Genomic DNA, 23,336 nt, shown 5'->3' with positions numbered 1-23,336 from the left:
TGGTTGTGATCCTAAGCCAAGAATCCCTCGAGTTCCTTCTATCTTGTACATTTCTAACCACAGAGATGCCAGATGATTTCAGAGCTGCCCAGTTCTCATTCTTACAAGACAAAGTTCCTCTGCTTTCCCTTGACCAACGTTATTGACAGTCCGTTAAACACCCAAAGCACAGATTAGTCTACTCACCCGTTGTCCTTACTGTGAGCTGAATGTGGTTAGACATATTCTTTTGTGCTTTTTGAAATAAGTTTTCTTTTTTCTTTTTTTTTAAAGATTTATTTATTTATTATGTATACAATATTCCTTCCATGTATGCTTGCATGCCAGAAGAGGGCGCCAGATCTCATTATAGATGACTGTGAGCCACCATGTGGTTGCTGGGAATTGAACTCAGGACCTCTGGAAGAGCAGTCAGTGCTCTTAACCTCTGAGCCATCTTTCCAGCCCTGAAATAAGTTTTCTTGAGGATTCAAGCCAATAAAAGATACGAATCTATGCATTGGACTGAAAGGTTGAAAGAGACAACTAGCAGAGTTGGGTTTTAGTGAGAGGGGACGGTCCTTGAGGAGTGACCAGGCAGTGGAGGATGAAGCGGAAGACAAGGTCAGTTTATTAACAACCCTGCTCCCTAACCTAGATAGTGGGCTTCAATCAGCAGATAGTAGGGAACTCAAAGGAATTTGGGCAAAGAAGCAACTCGAGATGGCTCTAAAAAAAAAAAAAAAAAAATTCGATGCTGAAAACTGATGTATCAACAGGCAACTGTTGTGCCAGGGAAGACCGAAAGGACTCTAAGCCTGCACAGTGGGAGATAGAATGAAAAGCTGGGGGAGAGTCATTTCACAGCAGCAGCAGCAGCGGCGGCGGCAGCAACAGCAGCCCATCACACCCATGGGAAGCGATATTGCTAACAGCCGTCATTTGCTAAGTACTTATTACATGCTAGGGACTTTGCTCATTTCATCTTTACTCCCATAAAGCGGATCTTATTACGCAAGTTAGCAAGAGAATCCAGCTTGTATTAGGTCACATATCTGAGAACTGTTGCAAATGGAATTTAAATTCAAGTTTAAATAGAAAATAATAAACTTTTAAAAGAAGATTTATTTATGTTTACTATACAGTGTCCCATATGCATGTATGTCTACAGGTCAGAAGAGGGCACCAGATCTCATTATAGATGGTTGTAAACTACCGTGTGGTTGCTGGGAATTGGATTCAGGTCCTCTGGAAGAGCAGCCAGTGCTCTTAACTACTGAGCCATCTTTCCAGCCCCTACACTTTTTTTTTTTTTAAGTGAACTGGGCAGTGGTGGTTCGTGCCTTTAATTCCAGCATTCGGGAGGCAAAGGAGGCAACTTTTTAAAAATTCAAGGCCAGCCTGGTCTATAGAGTGAGTTCCAAAACAGCCAGGGCTAGACAGAGAAACCCTCTCTTGAAAAACAAAAAACAAAAAGTTTGTATTTACATGAATATGCCGTGTGTGTGTGTGTGTGTGTGTGTGTGTGTGTGTGTACACTTGGAGCCTGGTACCCAGAAGCTGAAGTTACAGGTGGTTGTGAGCTGCCTGAGGTATGCTGGGTAAGTGAACTACCAGGTTCTCTGGAAAAGCAAGTGCTTGTAACCACTGAGCTACCTCTTACATTTTTAATTTACGTGCTCTAAAGGATCAATCCATTTGGGCTGAAGAGAATGCTAGACTCACAACCAAATATTTATTGAGCACTTTATATATGCTAGGCATCGTCCAAATTCATCTGATTTTTGCCTTCTTGGTGCTTAAGAGTAAGGATAAAAGGACAATAAGAAGTGAATACAGTTTTTGTTTTGTTTTTCTGGATTTCCCAGTGTGAGCAGCCATGAACAAGAGTCTCTGGAGACACTCTGAATCACACAGTGTGGGAAATCCTGCACAGGAACCAGCAAAAGTGCCTGGAAACAGTGGAGCTGCAGATGAGCCTACAAAATGTCAGGAGGGCAAATGCTCCTGGGCACCATCAGCCTAAGTTCCTCCCTGTCCAGGGTTCTCTGTGTACGTCCTGGAGGACTGGCGGCATTGTGATGAGGCCAAGGCCGAGGCACTAAAGAAGCTTAGCAAGAGTAAGAAATAGGACAAGAAGTTGGCCCCAAAGTGCCATGCCTTTTTGTCCTCCAAGTCTCTGATCAAGCAGATCCCAAAATCCTGGGCTCAGGTCTAAATAATGCTGGCAAGTTCCCTTCCCTGATGGCACACAATGAAAATATGGGGTCAGTCAAGCGGCGGTGGCGCACGCCTTTAATCCCAGGACTTGGGAGGCAAAGGCAGGAGGATCTCTGGGGGTTCGAGGCCAGCTTCAAAGCTACACAGGGAAACCCTGTCTCAAAAAACAAAACAGAAAGAAAGAAAGAGAGAGAGAGAGAGAGAGAGAGAGAGAGAGAGAGAGAGAGAGAGAGAGAGAGAGAGAATGAATATGGGGTCACGTCGATGAAACCCACATCAAGTTGAAGAGGGTGCTACGCCTAGTTGTTGCTGGTGTTCACATGACAATGAGGGATGATAAGTGGTCTGCAGCATCCAGCTGGCTCTCCATTTCTTGGTGCCATTGCTCAAGATCCAGTAAAACATCCGGATTGTATACATCAGGAACCTGCTGCCTGCAATAGAGCTCATCCTAAGAAATCTCAGTGCCACCATAAAATGAATAAAACTATGACTTATAAGGAGCCAGCTGACATCAGGAGCAGGAGGAGGGGACACTTTGGAATTGACTGCTGCAAGGTACAGACTGTGAGTACAAAAGCAGGCTTTGGCTAAAGGAAAGAGAGGAGGAATTCCATCTGTACCTATTTTGGATTTTGAAATGTCTGCTTACTTTGACAGAGGCGACTAGGGAAAATTCCGCTTCCAAGAAGTGTCCAGTGTGAGACCTAAATTTGAAAGACATTTGGATTCTTAGGAACACACACACACACACACACACACACACACACACAGTCTTACAGAGAACTCCTTATCCATGACTGTTAAGGGAAATCGTAGGAATCGCAGAACACCTGGCTGAGACTGAGAAAAGCACTCAAGGGTCAGGAGTTAATTCTGAAGTAGGGACCTGCGCTGGAAACAAAGGACAACAGCTCTTATCAGAGATCTTGGGAATTGGAGCTGGAAAGTCCCGAGTGTTCCAGAGAGCTGTTTACATGGACTACTTTCTTAACCGTGTTTCAGATTGGGATGTCCTTTTCTTCCTCGCTCTTTTTCTGTGCAGTCCTGGTTGTCCTGGAACTCACTCAAGGCTGGCCTTGAATCCAGAGATCCCCCTGCCTCTGACTTCCAAGTGCTGGGATTAAAGATGTGCCCCAACACACCTCGCTTATAGTTTATACCCCTGGGGGGGGGGGGGGAGGGAGTAAAAGAAGAAAAACCTTAACTCGAGAAATTAAAACTTCCTTGTGAAGAATCTCTTCTTTAAATGTTTTGCTTTGAAATAAGTGGTTTTAGAGAGTTTGCAGTGATCTTAATATTGCAGTACTATAGCAATAAGCTGTCACAAATATTGGTGTGAACAAAACCTTTTTTATCTAGGGGAAAACAGGTTAATATTATGCTTCAAATTGTACATTCACTAAGTAGGTGTGCCTTGGGGTGTACAATGTGCAGTTTACAGTTTGCAAAGCCACCAGTTTTCCAGGAGCTACTTCACCTTCTTGGAAGTACTTTTGGTATCCATCCAACACCAGCCTTCTGTGAAGCGCCTAGCCTTTGGATCTTGTTCATTGTCAATTAAGAGTGCTTAACCTCAGGTTCCCATTACTTGTATTTCAACCTCAATTCCACTTTTAAGACACACACACACCAAAAAAAAAAAAAAAAAAAAAAAAAAAAAAAAACTGGCCCGCTGGTCAAAGGAAGGTTTTGCCAGACTAGAAGAAAACTTCTGTTTTTGCCAGTGGCTTCATCAACCAGCCCTCTTTCATATCCACATTAAGGGTTGCTGTTACGGTAGCTGCATTCCTTTCTCCCCAAATCGTAGAACTAAGGTCAGGAAAAACAAAGCCAGAACTCCAGTAAGCAGGAAAGCAAGCACAGGCGCCCGAACGAATGAACGGCGGTTGCGTTGATCACACGGCCTCCTGAGGGCACAGGAGGTCACAGATAGGCAAATCACTACTGCAGACCCCTTGAAAACTTCCTCCTTTGGCCAATTTACTCTTTAGAAAGCCCTAACAGCCCCCCGAGCCACTAGCCAGGAAGCACGCCGGGAGCGGCCTCGGGGCCCCAGGCCACGCCCACTTAGAGGCGGGACTTCGGGACTCGCCCCTCCCCTCCCGGAATCAGCGCGGGTCCCCTGAGAGGCAAACCAGAGCGGAAGCCCCTCGGCCGGTGCTCCGGAAACAGTAGCCATTACTTCCGTGAGGGACTTGTGTGCTTGGGGTGTGTGCTACGGGGTGCATTTTGTGTTTGAAATAGGGGGTACGCCATGTCCCGTGGGTCCAGCGCCGGTTTTGACCGCCACATTACTATTTTCTCTCCCGAGGGCCGACTCTACCAAGTAGGTGAGTGAACCGGGGCCGCCGGTGGGACACCCGAATTGCTCTGTCATGCTTCGGCCTGGAGCGAGCAGACGCGGCCCAAGCAGAGTCTGGGGCTCGAGGCAGGGCCCGAACCAGGAAAGGAGAAGGATCGAGGTCGGGTTCCATCTCGTCTTCCCATCCCCGTCTGCAAGCGGACTTTTAGGCCGAAACCGAACCGGGCTGTCTTCAGAAAGGCTTCACTGTCCAGACACAAAGAGTTAGGTCTTGCCCTGCAGTGCCTGCCTCCGGCTTCCGGAGTCCCCTACGCTCAGCGGCTCCCAGCCTTCCTAACGCTGCGACCCTTTAACACAGTTCCTTATGTTGTGGTGATCCCCAACCATAAAATTAGTTTTGTTGCTGCTTCAAAACTGTAACTTTGCTACTTTTATGAAACGTAATGTAAATGTGTTTTCGGTGGTTTTAGGCAACCCCTGTGAAAGGAATTGTGACCCTCATGTTGAGAACCTGGAGCCCGAGTCTTCCCTGAGAGCGATTGGTTCCTTACCCAGCCATCTAAAATGCAACCCTTTCTCCCCTTTGGCTTTCTTTGTGGTCAGTTCTATACAATCATGCAAAGCCTTACCCGACAGACACTACTGCTTCTGGAAAAGGGATAAATGTCACTCGCCCCCAATGAAGCTCACAGCTTAAAAGAAGTGACAGATGTGGAAACGAACGGATAAAGAGAGAGGAGTGCAGTCTTTGCAGAGTTCAAGACTGCGCGCTAATAATAATTTTACCCGTCTCTAGGAACGCCCTGTACTTTTGAAGCTCGATCTAGTGGAGGCACAGTGTGTTAATCTTTACTGAAAGAACAGCTTTAATGGACAGAAACCTGAACTGTCGGTTACTGAGTGCAACAGTAGATTTTGGTAAATTGAGATCGTGGCAGGGTTTAGGTGAGGATTATAGGACAGACTTATAAACTCTTGCCACAGAAAATTTAGTGTCAGTAGGACCTGATACACATCTGGTCCATGATTATTTTATTTTGGAGTAAGTCTTTTATCTCAGTGTCTTTGCAAGGAGTTGGCCTATACATGGAGTTCTACACCTAAGTCAGGTTAAAGAAGTTGGCCTGCTGTACAGTGTAGCTACATCCATTGTATGTGGTGTGACAAAGGCCATCAGCGTGTAAGTAATTCGGTAACCCACTTAATCCACCTCATTTGAAGGTTGTGATACGAAGTGGTGTCCCGATCAGGGACTTTTTATTTTTAGTGTTTTATTTCTGAGTTTTAGAGAATTTTCTGTGTATTAGATTATTGATTTTTTTTTTTTAAGTTAACAGAAAAAGCCACACTTGAACTTGTATCTTGTTTCTGTAAACTGCTTTGTAGAAACTGGCCATCAAGCAGTCTTCAGTGCTTCCTGCGTTTGGTGGATAGAAAGGCAGCGTGTCGTGACATTTTAGTAGGACTTGGGAGAGAAGATGTAGCTGAAAGCAAGTTTAATAGTAGACAGTGGTTTTAATCGGTGCCTCGCTGGATAACGTTCCCTTTGTTATTCAGGACATCAGATAGGCCTTGAGGAGAAGAAGAAAGTGAAAGAAGTATGAGCAAGCAGTGTAGTGCGCAAAGTGCAGGCCTCGCAGAGGAGTGCAGGCCTCGCAGAGGAGAGCAGGCCTCGCAGAGGAGAGCAGGCCTCGCAGAGGCGTGCAGGCCTCGCAGCTGAGCTGGGTTACAATACTGCCTGTGCTCCATGTTAGCTGGCCTGGGCAACCATATAATCTGCTCAATTTCTGTTTGCAAAATTGGCCTAATAGTTCCTCCTTTTGTGGTTGTTGTGAGGATTAAATTAGGCAATCCTTATAGATCACTTAGTGTGAGCATTTGGTATGACAGAATGCCTATTCTTTGGCTTTAAAAAGAAAAAATCTGTTAAATTAGGACCTCTATAGATAAGGAGTCCGTTTCTTTAGGTCCAGCCTTCTTCATTTGCTGGTGAAATATGTGTGACCATCCACAGTACTGTAAATGCTGTGTATCAGGTTCAACTATGGACTCCCTCAAAGACACATATCTAAGAACTATAAAAATACAAACTGTTAACCTAGACAGCTGAAGAAGAATATAACCAGTTGGAGTGATGGTAAGGGAAGTAAGAATTGATAGAATGTTCCTCATTTGCCATAGTTTAAGACTCAAAGATCCCATAAGGCATTAGGACTGGTGTTTGCCTAGCATGCCTGAGCATCTGTATTTAATCCCAGCACAAAAATAAATACATAGCAGTAATGAAGGCATACATTTAAATTACAGTACTAAGTATGAATAAAAACAGGATCTGGAATTTTAACAGTAGCAGTAGAAAGAGTTTTTTTAAAAAAAAAAACACCTTGGTAACTATTGAATCTTTTTCTTTAGATCTTAAAATGATTTTTAAAAGTGCATTTTATGTATTTGTATGTGCAGATGTCAGAGGACAACCTAGGAGTCAGTTCTCCTTCTGTGTAGGTCCTGGGAATCAAGTCAGGGTGTCCTGCTACTAGCAGGTGTCTTTACCTCCTGAACAAGCTGTCTAGCCCTGAAATATTTTCCCCTAAATATTTATTTTGCAAATAGTGTGTGTTATGTGTGTGCATGCATGTACTTGTGTACCTGCCCAACATGGGTGCGAGGAACCAAATGCCCTCTGCAAGACCAATACACTCTTAACTCTTGAGCCATCTCCCTAGCCTCTGAAAAAATTTTTTAACATGTGTGCAGATTGTGTTTGTGTGCAATTGTGTTAGGAATTGTAAAACGTAGATTTAAAGTTTGATTTTTTTAAAAAAAAATTACGTTGCATTTATTGTCTGAGTGTTCGTGTGCACATCAAAGGGTGACTTGTGGGAGTTGGTTCTCTCCACCCGTGGGTCTCAGGTTTTCGTTTGTGGTTGTGGGTCCCACAACTCCCTGAGCCATCTCTCTGGCCCTGAAGTGTTTTCTCTTAATGTGTTAGTTGCATTTGTTCAGAATTATAGAGCTCCTTGCTTTAAAATTTCACTTGAGGTTTGGGATGTAACTCAGTGGTTATTGCACCTGAGAAAAATAAGGAGTTGGGTAAGAGGAAGAGAGGAGAGTGTTCAATGTGTGTGCGTGTTTACACCAAAAAAGTTATAGGCTCACATTGTTATATTTTCAAATCTCATATTCTCCTCCTATGCTAGTACAAAGACTGCTGATGACCCCCACTCTTGAGGATCACTGCTTTTATAGATGACCCATGCTTCCTGATTGTGTAGCCTTAAAACTTTGGGAGACAGCAGAAAGTCTCTTCTTTTTTGAGAGAGACATTTTAAAAACCCACCAATTTTTTTAAAAAATTGTGTATATTAGTGTTTGCATATATGTATGTGTATGTGCCATAAACTTTTGGGTGCTTGCAGGTCCCAGATAAAGGCAGGAATCCCTTGGGACTGGAGTTCAGGGAGTTGTGGGCTGCATTATAGTTTCTGGGAACCAAGGCCAGATCCTCTTCAAGAGCAACAAGTGCTTATAACCACTGAACCATCTTTCCATCCCAACAATTTGCATCTTAATAACTTGTTTTTATATTGAACACAGAACTACTGTGTTTGGCAGTTTGTGTGTGTGTGTGTATGTGTGTAGTGGGGAGGAGACAGCTGTGTGTACACACGGCGAAGTGCTTATGCTAGGTGCATCAAAGACCTTGCTCTTCCAGCCTACCTAGTCCTTTGAACAGGGAACAGGGACTCTCACTGTCTCACTGAACCTAGAAACCTAGAAGAAGGCTGGCTGCCAGCAATCTCCAGTGAGCCTCCCGTCATCCACCACTTACACATACATGCTCAGGGTTTATAGGCATGTGACCATGCCTGGCTTCCTATGTGAGTGCTGGATGTTGAATTCGGTTCTCATGCTTACACAGCAAACACTCCTTCCCGCTGAGTCATCTTCCTTGCCCAGGTTTGATTTGGTTTTTCAGTTTGGAGAGGAGTTGTGTGGGGGTCAGAGAACAACTTGAAGGACTTACTCCTTCCTACCTTACAGAATCTGGGGCTCAAACTCAGGTTATCAGGCTTAGTCCAAAGTATTTCACCTGCTGAACCATCTTGAGGATCTTGGTGGGGTTTTTTTGTTTTTGTTTTGAGACAGGGTTTTGCTGTCTATCTGAGCATGGCTTTAAACTTGAGATAGTTCTTTTGCCTTAGCCTCCCCAGGGCTGAGATTATAGGCATGCACCACCAAACACGGCCAAAGGCTATTTTTTAATGTGTAAAAAATGGCGGGCTGGGCCGGGTGGTGGTGGCGCACGCCTTTAACCCCAGCACTCGGGAGGCAGAGGCAGGCGGATCTCTGGGAGTTCGAGTCCAGCCTGGTCTACAAGAGCTAGTTCCAGGACAGAAACCAAAAGCTACGGAGAAACCCTGTCTCGAAAATAAAAAAAAAAAAAAAAATGGCGGGCTGGGACTAAAAAAAAAAAAAGGTAGGGTCAGATGTGTTCTTGCATATGATTTCAGGACTAGCCAGGGCTACATAGATTCTGCCTCCAAAATAAAATACAGACCTAAATAAATAACCAAGCATGATAGTTGTTTGTGTTTGTAATCTTGTAGTTCCAGCTGTGATGTGGCAGAGACAGGCAGATCTCTTGAGACTTGCTGGCTAGCCAGCCCAGCATACTTTGCAAGCTCCAGACCAGGGAGAAACCCTATCTCAAAAACCAAGGTGGACATCCCTGAGGAATGAATGACACCTAAGGTTGTCCTCTGGCTATCACACATGTGTGCATGAGTCCGACACACACTGACACAAAGGATTGAATAATTTGATTCACTTGAATCTGTTTATTATTATTATTATTATTATTTGTTATGTGTGTGAGTGTGCCCATGGAGTACAGAAGAGGGCATCAGATCTTCTGTAGCTGGAGTTAAAGGAAGCTGTGAGCAACTTGGTAGGGGTACTGGGAACTGAATTCAGGTCCTCTGGAAGAGTAGTAAACATTCTAACTGCTGAACCTTCTCTCTAGCACCTCCAGTCTGCACTAACGTCCACTTAATAGATTTTTCTGGATGATTGTTTCAAAGAGTCTTGTTACTGACCAATATGTCCTTGGGCCTTCTTCCTCAACTTTAGTACCAGAATTCTAGGCCAAGGTACCACCGCCAGCTTCTTTTGGTAAATTTTTATATTTCTGATACTGGTTTTCATTTCTGTTTTCCTTTTTAATTTTTTTATTACTTTGTGTGTGGGTACATGTGCCACAGTGCTCTCAGTGGTGTTCAAGTACAGCTTTGGGGAGCTGGTTCTTTCCTTCTGCATTATTAAGTCAGTTCTGGCTGTTGACCCCGAGGCAGTAGGTACCCTAGTTAGGTTCCTGCTGCTGTGATGGAAGAGCTTGGGGAGGAGCAAGTCCATGCGGCTTACACCTCTCAGTCACAGTCATCACTGAAGAAGTCAGGACAGCATCTTAGACAGGGAACCTGGAGGCAGGAACTGAAACAGAGGCCATGGAGGAGCACTGAAGATACTTGTGTTTCTTATCCTGGTCATTTATGGATGCTCTGGCTGGTCCTCAGAGCCAGTGTCCAGAGTAACACTTAAAGAAGATTTTGAGATTGTCTAAATTTATGTAGCAAAATTTAAGCCACAGCTGAGATTAAAAATAATTTTTAAATTATCTTCTAAGCCAAGTGATGGCACATACCATCAATCCCAGCACTCTGGAGGCAGAGGCAGGCAGATCTCTGTGAGTTCAATGCCTTCCTGATCTTACAGAGTGAATTCTAGGACAGACAGGACTACACAGAGAAACCCTGTCTCAAAAAAGAAAAAAAATCTATCTTCCATATTTTCTGTATTATCATAGAAAATGATAGTCTTATTTCTAACCTTATTCCTCGAAAGACCATCCTTGTCAAGTAAACTATGTGATACCCGTGTAGTTTGTGTGTGGTTTCCATCTTGAGGCCTGTTTTTAAAAACAGTGCATTGGCAGTGGCTAGAAGTACACAATCTGAAGTTGTAATAAACCAAAGAACTCTGTTGACTGTTACAAAAATTACAACATTTTCTTTCCATTGAGACAGGATATCATTTATGTAGCCCTGGCTGGCCTGGACTATGCTGTGACCAAACTTCAACTGATAGACAGAGTATCAACATGAAATATAATAGCAATTAAAACTGTATGTGGTTTTAGTTATTGACCAAAAATTAACAGAAGTATTAAATCTTTAGAGCAGCTAACGTTGACCTAGGCATACCAGGCTTGGTTTAATTAATGCCCATAAAATATTTTGAAGTGCTGAGATGTGTTAAGATCTGCTGTGATAAAGTTAGAGTAAGACTGTCAGAATTTGGTGCTTGATCCCAATGAAAATTCCATAAAATAAAATTGGAAGAAATGGAGCTGGTTTGACTGATTAATTGGCATTTTTATTGTTTTGGCTTTACTTTACTTTCCATGGTTGGTATTCCATGCTCGTATAGTGTAACCTCATTCTTTTAATGATAATTTGTTAATTAAGAATCAATTATAAATTTTATCCCACCTTAGCCAGACATGGTGGCACATGCTTTTAACCCCAGCACTTAGGAGGTCTAGGCCAGCCAGAGCTGCATGATGAGATCCTGTGTCAAAAATGGGAAGAAAAATTATTATTATTATTATGGTTTTTCAAGACAGGGTTTCTCTGGTAGGCCCGTCTGTCCTGGAACTTACTCTGTAGATCAGGCTGGCCTTGAACTCACAGAATTCTGTCTGCCTCTAAGGTGTGTGCCACTATGCCCAACTCCACTTTTTTTTTTTTTTTTTTTAAAGACAGAGTCTCTAGTATCTCAGGCTGGCCTCAAACTCCCCCTTACAATGACCTTGAATTTCTGACCTTCTTTCTCCACCAGATGCTGGCGTTCTAGTCCCCACAGACTGACCCAGGACTTGTGTACACTGAGCCTGCGTTTTACAGCTGAGCCACACCCCCAGCCCCTAAAATAACTAAACCTGTTTTGTATTTGCAGAATATGCTTTTAAGGCTATTAACCAGGGTGGACTCACATCTGTGGCTGTCAGAGGAAAAGACTGTGCAGTAATTGTCACACAGAAGAAAGTACCGGTAAGGCAGTCGATTGCTACATGTTAACATCTAAGAATTCTTTGTGATTTTGAACAGAATTCCATTACTACCTATTCACATTAGCAGTGTTCCTGGTCATTCAAGAACCATTGAGCAGCTGAAGATGGGTCGACTGAGTAGATAGAAGTATAAACTCTGTGATGTAATTATAATAAATGATATGTCTAAGTCCTTTGTTTTCTGGACTTTTAACTCCCAGAAAACATGTAGCAGAAGCATCTCTACCCTGTTTTTCAAGATTGGTTTTAACTGTAAAATGAACAGAATATATATGTCTCATAACTTCTACTTGACAGTTTATTGTTGCAATTCTATACTGTTAGTTTTTCATAACTGCACAGAAGCCTGTGGACCTTAAATCAAAATGTTTGTGATTTATTTTGTTCTTTAGGACAAATTACTGGATTCCAGCACAGTGACCCACTTGTTCAAGATAACCGAGAACATTGGCTGTGTGATGACTGGGATGACAGGTAACTGACCAGCTGCCTTCTTGGGAATATAGGCCTGATGTTATTCCATCATAATTACTTTTGTGTTTGTTTGTTTTGGCATTTATTTATTGATTGTGTTGGGGGTGCACATGCTGTGGCATGTGTGAGGTCAGAGGGTGCCCTGTGAAAGTCGGTCTTGTCTGCCCTGGGGGTTCTGAGGATGGAACTCAGGTCATCAACTCTATAGCAAACACCCTTCCCTGCTGAGCCATCTTGACAGGCCTGTCTTTTGTGTTTTAAAGATCCCTTAGTGTCTGAGTTGTGGTGTTGCTAGTAGACACTGTCTTCCACGGTAAGTATTAACTTGTGTTTCCACAAGTGTGCTCAGTTGTGCACGTGTCTGTGGGGGCCAGAGGTGTCTTCCCACCACTCTCCACCTCAGTCTGGATCTGTCTGTTTCAACTAGACTGTGTGGCTAGCAAGCCCCTCCCCAGCCCCTAGGGTTACAGGTGAGGCCCAGCTCTTACCAGGGTGGGTACTCGGGATCCAAACGTCGGTCCTTGTGCTTGCACAGAACTGGACCCACTGAGCTGAGGCCCCAGAATCCAGTAGTAATATTTTAAGGCTATAATAAATTTATTGGTTGGTTGTTCAGTTGGTTTAGTTGACTCATTATGGTTATGTAGTTAACCGAGTGGCTTTTGGATTAGAGGGACTTGTTTGTCTGAGATAGGGTCTGGAACTCACCAGTGGTTCTCATCCTGCCTAATGCTGTGACCCTTTAATACAGTTCCTCTTGCTATGGTGATCCCAACCCATAAAATTATTTTCATCACCATTTCATAATTGTAATTTTGCTACTATTATGAATTGTAATGCAAATACCTGTTTTCTGATGGTCTTAGGCAACCCCTGTGAAAGGGTCGTTCTACAGCCCTCCTAGAGGGCTCGACACCCACAGGTTGAACCACTTGAGTAGACCAAGCTGCTCCTGCCTGCTGAATGCTGGGATTAAAACCTGTGCCACTATGCCTGGCTGATTGGTTGGGTTTTTGAGACAACGTCTTGCAGTATAGCCCAGTCTACTTCATATTCAATAATTATGCTTCAGCCTACTCAGTGCTGGTATTACAGGAGTGGCTTGTGAGCTATTTTGAAATCTAAAGTATAATGGGATTAGGTCTTTATGCTGCTGATAGGTAATCTGGACCCATATAGATACTGTATTTCAGATGTGGTTAGTAATTTAAAGAGACCTAAATAATTAATCTTACTCAAATCTAGTCACAACACTAGTTAGAAGTGAGTGAACATTTATATCAAAGTTACTTTGGCTTTCAGTTTTCTGAATTCAAAGAAAAAGTTCAAGTCAAAATATAGACGAAGAGATATTATTTTTTTTCCTTAAGTATGTATTTTAGGAGGGAAGGGACATGGCTCAAGGATTAATGCCCTTGCTGCTGCAAAGGACCAAGGTTCATTTCCCAGCACCCACATAGCAGTTCATAACCCCCGTCCATGATATTTTTTGGCCTCTTAGGGCACTAAGTACACATGGTACACTTACAAGCAAACACTCATACACGTGAAATTAAAATAAATCTTTTAGTTTTTCTTTTCTTTGTTTTTTTTGTTTTGTTTTGTTTTGTTTTGTTTTTCGAGACAGGGTTTCTCTGTGGTTTTGGAGCCTGTCCTGGAACTAGCTCTTGTAGACCAGGCTGGTCTCGAACTCACAGAGATCCGCCTGCCTCTGCCTCCCGAGTGCAGGGATTAAAGGCGTGCGCCACCACAGCCCGGCTGATCTTTTGGTTTTTCAAGGCAGGATTTCTCTGTGTAACAGTCCTAGCTGCCCTGGAGATCTATGTAGACCAGACTGACCTCGAACTCATAGAGATCCTCCTGCCTCTGCCTCCCAAGTGCTGGGATTCATGTACCACCACCAACTGACATAAAATAAATCTTTTAAAAATAATATTTCTCATGAAACTTTTTTTAAAAGCCTATTTTTTTTAGAGTAACTAGACTTTTTTATTATTACATAAATATTTGTACACATATGCCATGGAGTGTGTGTAGAGGACAGAGGACAACTGTGGTTGGCTCTGTTCTTCCACACTGAGTCCCAGGGATCAGACTCAGAGTCATCAGGCTTAGTGGCAAGCCCTTTCTCTGTAGCTTTGGAGCCTGTCCGGAACTAGCTCTTGTAGACCAGGCTGGCCTCAAACTCAGAGATCCTCCTGCCTCTGCCTCCTGAGTGCTGGAATTAAAGGCGTGCGCCACTGCCACCCGGCTAATTTATTACATTTTTGTAGAAGCTGTTTTGACTGCTGGTGAAAGACTTGGTGTAAAAGAGCAATATGGTATATAGCTCCATGTTTTAATCTCCTTTCTTACATGCCAAGTTACTCAGTGTTCATTATCACAGGAAAAACCCTTTGTTCTTCTATAATTGTATTTGAAATAAACATACAGATATTTATAGTGAAGAAATAGGCTTTCACGTTCATTCTGTGCTTCTGAAGTGGTAAATCTTGGGGTTTTGTTTATCCATGAAGCTGACAGCAGATCCCAGGTACAGAGGGCACGCTATGAGGCAGCTAACTGGAAATACAAGTACGGCTATGAGATTCCTGTGGACATGCTGTGTAAAAGAATCGCTGATATTTCTCAGGTCTACACACAGAATGCAGAGATGAGGCCGCTCGGTTGTTGTAAGTATGCTCAGAAGTCTTCTAAAGAGTTGAGATGTAATTGTCTTTAAAGCGTGTGGACGGAAACTGAGACCACATGGGTTCTGAACGTGTCGTTTAAAACTAAAGCTTTGAGTTCTCTTTAGAATATGTGATGTGGAACATCCAAGTCCCCATTTTACTAGGCTTTTGTAATGGGGGTTCTTCTGTGATTCCAGGTTATTAATTCTGTGAAAATTTAGAAGGCATCTTAACAGTGTCGATGCTGCTTTTGGTCATGGGATAAAGGTTTGAGAAAATACATGAGCCTAAAATTAGTGTCCAAATAATGATTAACAATAACTGTGTGGTACACCAAGAAAGGAAATGTCTTTGTAGGACAGTGTAACCTGTTTCTTTGGAACCTTTCTTTTCAGGTATGATTTTAATTGGTATCGATGAAGAACAAGGTCCTCAAGTGTACAAGTGTGACCCTGCAGGCTACTACTGTGGCTTTAAAGCCACCGCAGCAGGCGTCAAACAGACAGAGTCAACCAGCTTCCTCGAAAAAAAAGTGAAGAAGAAATTTGATTGGACATTTGAACAAACAGTGGAAGTAAGTTAGCCAAAAGGAGTTGAATTTGTTTTACTGCTATAGAAGAGTAAGCATTGTTGTGTTATTGATAGTCTATAAAAGCTATTTCTTAGTTGGGTGGTACTGGTGCATGCCTTTAATTCCAGCACTTTGGAGACAGAGGCAGGAGAATCTCTGTGAGTTCAAGCCAGCTTTGACTACAAAGAGAGTTCCAGGACAGCCAGAGCCATTATGCAGAGGAATCCTGTCTTGAAAAACCAAAAAAGAAGAGGGGAGGCTATTAATGATGTCACAAGATCCAAATTTGTTAGCTTAATGGTAAAATTCATATCATCTGGCTGACATTGGGGGAAAGGGGATGCTTTTATTCATTTCCTATCTTAGTTTGTAATGGATTTGAAACAATATCCAACAAACACATAATAAAATAAGAATCAAGACAAGACTCAAAGACTGGCGTGGTTGCTATGATTAATAGACTCAAATTGAGCTTAAATTTTCTGGATTAAAAAACTATAAAGACTTAAGTAATATTTATTTTTGTGTGTATGCATGCGTGCGTATGTGTTTGCGTGTGCTATGACACTCGTGGAAGCCAGGACCAACTTGCAGGGTCAGTTCTTTTCTGCCGTAAGGGTTCGAGATTGAACTCAAGTTGTTAAATTTGGCAGCTGGCACCTTTTTTTTTTTAAAGATTTATTTATTTATTATGTATACGGCCTTCTGTCTGGATGTTTGCTTGCAGGCCAGAAGAGGGCACCAGATCTCATTATGGATGGTTGTGAGTCACCATGTGGTTGCTGGGAATTGAACTCAGGACCTCTGGAAGAGCAACCAGTGCTTTAACCTCTGAGCCAACTCTCTAGCCCCAGCAGCCGGCACCTTTACTCACAGAGCTATCTTACTGGTCCAGTAATAATTTTTTTTTTTTTTTTTTGTTTTTTTTTGTTTTTCGAGACAGGGTTTCTCTGTGGTTTTGGAACCTGGAGCCTGTCCTGGAACTAGCTCTTGTAGACCAGGCTGGTCTCGAACTCACATAATAATTATTTTTATGGTCCTAAATAAAAGCAGCTACAAACCAAGTTCTTGGAGAGCAGATTGGAGAAGCATAAACCTGCTTCTGCTTGTGATTGTAGACTTGAGGTGGCTCCAGTCAGCCCAGCCTACGTGGTCAGTTCAGACCCTGTCTCCCAACGTTGTCCTCTGACCTCTACACTTTTTTAAAAACTTTTATAACCTGGATGTGTTGGTGGACACCAGTAGTCCCAATTTGGGGGAGGCAGAGGCGAGAAGATCATGATAAGTTTGAGGTCAGCCTGGTCTACATGAGTTCCAGACTAGTCAGGGCTTCAAAGCAAGACCTGTTCTCAAAACAGACAAATTTTAACTATTTATCTTATATTGAAAGAAAGTGTAAAATAAGTTAGTTCTGATCTAGAAAATAGAATGGTACGCCTTCTTTAAATGTTTCTTAAAGTATAATTTATAGTAATGTTAATCACATCAGATAGAAAACTGCTTAAAACACTCTTAATTTACCACCTCCAAACCACAAGCATTGAAAAGCTCAGTCATCAGTCTGAATGGTTGAGTTGTTCTTTAGTCTAGTCTCTTTCACGCCACGTACTAAACATAAAGCCTTGATTATAGTGGTCATCAAACAAACAAATTTTTATTATTTGTTTGTTTTTTGAAGCAGGGTTTTTCTGTGTAGGTCTGGCTGTCCTGGAACTCACTCTCAGGCTGGCCTCAAACTCAGATCCACCTGCCTCTGCCTCCTGAGTGCTGGAATTCCAAGTGTGCACTACCACGCTGGACTGTAAATAAATTGTTATATATTCCATCTATTTTGTTTGATAAACTCTTTAAATTTGGGGCTGTTTAATAGAAGCAGGTTTATGTCAGCAGTTGGTTAATAATGTGCCTGTAGGACTGTTACTGAGTCACAGGAGCGCGTGTCTTGTGGTCGGGGACCATGATAGCTGGAATGTCTTATATTTATTGTTGGCATTCTTTTCAGACTGCAATCACATGCCTGTCTACTGTTCTGTCTATTGACTTCAAGCCTTCAGAAATAGAAGTTGGAGTAGTTACAGTCGAAAATCCTAAATTCAGGTGAGTTACGTTTTCAGTCGGGTGTTAAATTCTAGACTAAAAAACTATAGAGATGTTAGAGTTCCTTTGTGTGTGGTGGTGTGATGAAATGCCATCGTTTTTTGCTTCCAGAATCTAAGGACTCAGTTTTAAAATTTCTTAGAAATGGTGATATATACTTGTGATCCTGGCACTGGGGAGGCTGAAATGGAGGGTCATGGATTCTATACCAAAAAAACCTTATCTCAAACAAAAGGTTGAAGAGAAGTGCTTAGCTAGCTTGCTCAAAAGTCATGGGTTCGATTCCTAGCACTGTGGAAACAGAACAACTTTGAGTCTCTTAAAACAGAAGCAGCTCTTCTCCCTCTTCTAACACCAGAGGTGACACACACACAAAATAACCTTTATACCAAATAAAATGAGGAAATACGGCTTGGCCAGGTGCTGGCCTGGCGGGCACGTTGCCCTGGATTTGATCCCTGACACCACAACACATAAGGAGACAAACAGGTCCACGGTGGAAACTTTCAGGTGGAAATGTGATTATTTGCTGGGTAAGGGAGCTTTGAAGAGCAATATGAAACGCTGATCCACAGTTGAGTCGCTGGTGCTGGTCTCGAGTGTTCTTGCTTACCAAGTGACTTAGCTCTCACGCATCAACTTGAGTGATCCAAGTGTGTCAGTCAGCTCATCCTCCCAGCAACCTGTCGGGGTTTGTATGCCATGGACTAGGATGCTGTTGTTGTTAGTTAAAAGCATAATTAAGACCACATATGCAAAGAGCTGTTCAGCGTTTACCTGTTCAGGTGTCTCCTCTTAGACTACGTCTGTGTTACTGTTGGAGAATTAGTAAACTGTTTTAAACCTTGAAGAGTTTTTAGTGGTGTGTGTGGTTTTTTGTTTTGTGACATTGTCTTGGAATGTAGGCCAAACTGAATTTGAACTTTGGATCATTCTCTCTCAGCCTCCCGAGTACTTGGATTGCAGGCTGTAGCACGAATTCTAATTGTTCTTAATAAAAGTCCAGACTCAGATACTAGGGGGTGAAACCTGAGAGATCAGAGAAGCAGAGCAGCCAGCCACTAGAGACCTTTTACCTTTACCAATGCTAGGACCAAAGGGGCGATCCTGTCCTCAGACCGCCTCCTTGGACTGCGTCTCTGACTGACTGCTTCAGACTGTACCGAGCTCCTGTCTTCTCCCGCCTTATATTCCTCTCTCCGCCCAGCCATATCACTCCTGTCTCCACCTCCCTAGTGCTGGCATTAAAGATGTGTGATCCCAAGTGCTGGGACCACCTTTGTGTGAGCTCTGTTTCTCTTTTAGACAGATTCAATCTTGTATTCAAGGTGGCCTTGAACTAACAGAGATCCCTCTGTCTCCTGAGTCCTGGGATTAAAGGACTCCCTGGCAGGTTGCTCCCCCAAACAGACCTCCATAAAATATGCATTCCTCCACACACCCTTCTGGTTTGATTTGCTTTCTTGGTTGGCTGCAAGTGATATAAACATGAAAACCCTATAGAACTAAGAAAATAACAGGTGCATCTAGCCTAATAATTTTTTTCTGTAGGAAAATGTTCCCCTTTTTGTTGTTGTTTTGTTTCTTTTTGAGCCCAAGTTGACCTCAGTCCTCAGGACCGGGATTATAGACCACCACACCCATCTGCTTCCTTTTTCTAAGCACTGAAATTCCAATAGGCACTTTGCTTTCTGATCTGTTATGAAACCTTTTTTTTTTAAACTGCATCTGAATGTTATTTGCGTCTGTTATTTTAAATTGAGCAAGAAACCAAGTATCTGTGTAAGCAAACCAGTGTAGCTGGGCGTTACAGAGGCCTATGACCCCAGGTGTCGGGCTACTGAGGTAGGATTATAGGTTCAAGGTCAGCCTGAGAATGTAGTGAAACCTGTCTCAAAATAAAAGTCTTTTAAAAGGCTGAGAGCATAGCTAGGGAGAGTGTTTGTCAGCAGCAGAAAATCTGGATTCAGTGCCAGTACTGAGAAGAGGGAAAAGCCTTGTGTAATTTCTGAATTCTGTGATAGTGAGTGTACTTGAGTCATAACAAAAACATTAGAAATAACATAAGATTTTACAACTTTATAAGCTACTTCTTTTCCAAGTTGTAAAAAAAAATGGCCGTTTTGACAGATTTACCTTTTTAGAAGTTTAGTAATGAACTTTTGGGGACACACACACATGGATATGTGCATGTGCGTGCATTCACATGTGTATGCAGAGGCCAAAGGTTTGGAGGTATCCTCCACCTTTTATGCTGAAGGAGAATCTCACGATGTGCTGATTCAGCAGTCTAGCTAGCCAGCGTCCGGGATTCCAGAGGCCGCCATGCCTGCCTGTGCTGGGTTCAGAGCTCATGCAGGTACAGAGAGCACTTTGGTCCCTGTACCATCCCTTTAGCCCCTCTTCCCCAGCAGTTTTTAACAATTTACTTAAGTTTCTCATCTCTCGGTTACTATGAATTTGAGTTATAGTATTATAGCTATATCAAAGTATGGGTTTTGCTGTTATTGTTTTTGTTTTTTGTTTTCAAGACAGGGTTTCTCTGTGTAGCAGTCCTGGAACTAGCGCTGTAGGCTGGGCTGGACTTGAACTCACAGAGATCCACCTGTCTCTGCTTCCTGAGTGCTGGAATTAAAGGCGTGTACCACCACTGTCCAGCCTCAGTTATACTATGTTTTTAAGGCATTGACACCCAAAACAAATTGAATGTAGTTCATATAATTTAGCTTCATATTAATTCACTTGAAATGTTTTCAACTCAGCTGCAATTAAATTCTGGATCTGATATCAAAGAACACTTCACTACCTAGATGAAACTGATGTGTTGTCTGGGAGTTTCTGTAATATAATCTGAGGAAAGAGTCATGAGCATATAGACTTTTAAAAGATTGGTAATAAATTGGTAATTGCTGAAGTCAGTTGATCTGTACATGGGAGTTTGCTGTACTGACTTTTGTATGTTTGAAGTTTTCCATATTAAAAACCTTATTGAAATAAGCAGTTGTGATTTTTTATCCTTTGCCTTCCAGGATTCTCTCAGAAGCAGAGATTGACGCTCACCTTGTTGCTCTAGCAGAGAGAGACTGAACGTTGTCATCACTTTACCAAATCCATGATGCCACTTGCCTGTGTGTTTGGTGACAGCAAACCAACATCACAGAGGCCCCTGGGTTGAAGATGGAACTCTCCCACTCCTCCTGCCACTGAGCTGGCTAGGACTGTATAAATAAAACTGTGCTTTTGGGAGTACTTGTGTTCTGTCTTTCTTAACCCTGATGTCAGGTGTTACGCCTTAGCACACAGACTGGTAAGTGTTCGCCATCCTCAGGTCATAGCTCTGGTCATTTTGTGTTTTCCCCAGTCCACTAACTTGGCATAATAAATAGCAGACTTGGGAGCCGACTTTGAAATTGTCTGGGTTGTCATATGAGACAGGCTTTATTTACACTCCGTGTTCCAGTGGGACATGGCTGGGCTCAGGTTTCCTGGAAGACTTCATACTAAGAGATGCCCTGGCTGAGCTGTGTGGTGTTAGTCTTCACTCTTGTTGGGGATTGCACCTCCAGCTGTCTTTTCAGTAATTGAGTCCATGTTCAGTAAGTGTATATCTTTGTTTCGTGTGGAGATTGTTTTTTGTTTTTTGAAACAAGGTACTGTTTTGCTCCTTCTGGCCTGGAGATCACTGTATAGACCAGGCAAGCCTCGAACCTGCCTCTCTGCCTTCTGAGTGCTGGAGCTAAAAGTGTGTGCTACCACACCCTGCTGTAAGCCGCCTTCAGGAAACTGGACTAGAAAAGGAGGGTATGTTTTCTGTTTCCTTAAGATTAAGTACTCAAAGTGGGAAATACGGAACTGGTTTACAGTATAGAGGTTAACACCATTAGTGGGGAAACTACATATTCAAAATATTTTTAAACTTGCTTTTTTGTGTGTTGGTTTTCAAGACAGGGCTTCTTGTAGCTTTTTGGAGCCTGTCCTGAAACTCACTCTGTAAACCAAACTGGCATCAAACTCAAAGATCCACCTGCCTCTGCCTCTGTCTAAAGTGCTGGGATTAAAGGCGTGCGCCACCACTGCCCAGCTGCTATTTTTACTTGCGCTTTTGTGTGTGTACCTATGTGACTTTATTCATGTCATGGGTGCAGATACCCTCCAGGCTCTCCGATCCCCTGGAACTGGAATTTCAGGTGGTTGGAAGCCACTTGATAAGGGTGCCAGGAACCTAACCTAGTCCCTTGCAAGAGGTGACCCATCTCTCCAGCCCCTTTTTGGTATATGTTTGTTTTGCTTTTGAGGCAGGTTTTCTCTGTGTAGTCCTGGCTGTCCTGAACTCACTCTATAGACCAGGCAGGCCACAAACTCAGGTGTGCACCACTACATCCAGCTAAGTGTATTTTTTTTTTTTTTATGTACAGGATAAAAATTTTAAATTCTTGCTGGGTGGTGGTGGTGCATGCCTTTAATCCCAGCACTCGTGAGTCAGGGGCAGGTGGCATATCTCTTGAGTTTGAGGCCAGCCCAGTCTATAAGAGCTAGTTCCAGGACAGGCTCCAAAGCTACAGAGAAACCCTGTCTCAAAAAAAAAAAAAAAAAAAAATTTAAATTCTTACAGTAGTTATTTGGTGACCTCAACCGTCAATCATTTGGAAAATATTCAATACATTCTATGCCCTTGTGTGCACTGGGCAAGACTAGCTGTTGACCTGAGTGGTCAGAGTGTCTGTCTACTAGCGAATAAAATACCAGTTCCTGAAGTCAGAGTTCCTGTCCATAGCCACTGCCCGTATAGGAAGGCCATGTGAGCATCTTGCTACTAGAAGCAGGAAACTTCACCAACCACATCCTCTTTAAGGCTGAGTCAGGGGCTGTAGGCTTTCCTGCAGGGAAGCAGAGTTCCTTTGGTTGAGTGGCCACTGCTCTGGGACTACCCATCTGCATCTGCTGGGTTCTGGGCGGCTGCCACATTTGAAAGTGGGCCCTGGAAGGTCTGCTCCCTGAATAGACAGCATCCACAGAGCCTGGACTGACTGACTTCATCACTCCGGAATCAGACGAGAGAGTGGCCAAGGAATTTTTTCTAAGAAGATTGTTTGGACATAGAGAACTAAAATCAATCTGATGGAAAAATCTAGCTGTATGAGGATTAACTGCTAGATAGTTGAAAAAGTATTAGAACAGGTTATGTTAAGGTTAAAAAAAGTACCAATGGAAGGATACAAATTCTGAGAACAAGAATAAATTTTTAATGCATAATTTTATCAAAATGAGCAACCAGGGGGCTGGAGAGATGGCTCAGAGGTTAAGAGCATTGCCTGCTCTTCCAAAGGTCCTGAGTTCAATTCCCAACAACCACATGGTGGATCACAACCATCTGTAATGGAGTCTGGTGCCCTCTTCTGACCTGCAGGCATACACCCAGACAGAATACTGTATACATAATAAATAAATAAATATTTTTAAAAAAATGAGCAGCCAGAGGACTTCTCTTAGAGACACATACACAACTCCACGGCTTTGATACAAAAAAGTTCAAGATGTCAGTATAAAGAGAGTTGGGGGGGGGGTTATTAAAGCCCAGAGAACAAGGCAGACACATGGGTGTGGCCTCTCAAGGGAGAGAGTTGCTTTGGAGTCATTTTTTGAACATCTAGGACTTGAGTGACTCTCAAGTCATGTGTATCAGGGTTGTCAAGAATCCACACTGTCATTTTCCTTCATTGTTTACAAAAGCTAACTGGGTTATGAGGAGGCTGTCAAAATTCAAGGTCACCTGTCATCCTGGGCCAAGATGGCCATGAGTGGCTTTAGGGTTCTGAGAGGAGCGGACTGTTCAGACTTGAGGTTACAGCTCCCAGAGGTGGTGCACACCTTTGATCCCAGCACTCTGGA

At 42.9% G+C, this 23,336-nt stretch overlaps 1 protein-coding gene across 1 annotated transcript; it reads left to right on the top strand.

The window, feature by feature from the left end:
* Positions 1-4,350: 4,350 nt before the first annotated feature.
* Psma6 (proteasome 20S subunit alpha 6) lies at positions 4,351-20,696 on the top strand. The gene is made up of 7 exons (XM_057782701.1): positions 4,351-4,532; positions 11,519-11,613; positions 12,026-12,107; positions 14,624-14,779; positions 15,175-15,353; positions 17,353-17,447; positions 20,477-20,696. The coding sequence occupies exons 1-7, from the start codon at positions 4,457-4,459 to the stop codon at positions 20,532-20,534; spliced, it is 741 nt and encodes a 246-aa protein (XP_057638684.1). The 5' UTR covers positions 4,351-4,456; the 3' UTR covers positions 20,535-20,696.
* The last annotated feature ends 2,640 nt before the right edge of the window (positions 20,697-23,336 follow it).

Source organism: Chionomys nivalis, chromosome 10, assembly GCF_950005125.1.
Source record: "Chionomys nivalis chromosome 10, mChiNiv1.1, whole genome shotgun sequence".
Taxonomy (NCBI): domain Eukaryota; kingdom Metazoa; phylum Chordata; class Mammalia; order Rodentia; family Cricetidae; genus Chionomys; species Chionomys nivalis.
The sequence above is the reverse complement of the archived record's forward strand: the minus strand, read 5'-3'. Positions and strand labels throughout refer to the sequence as shown.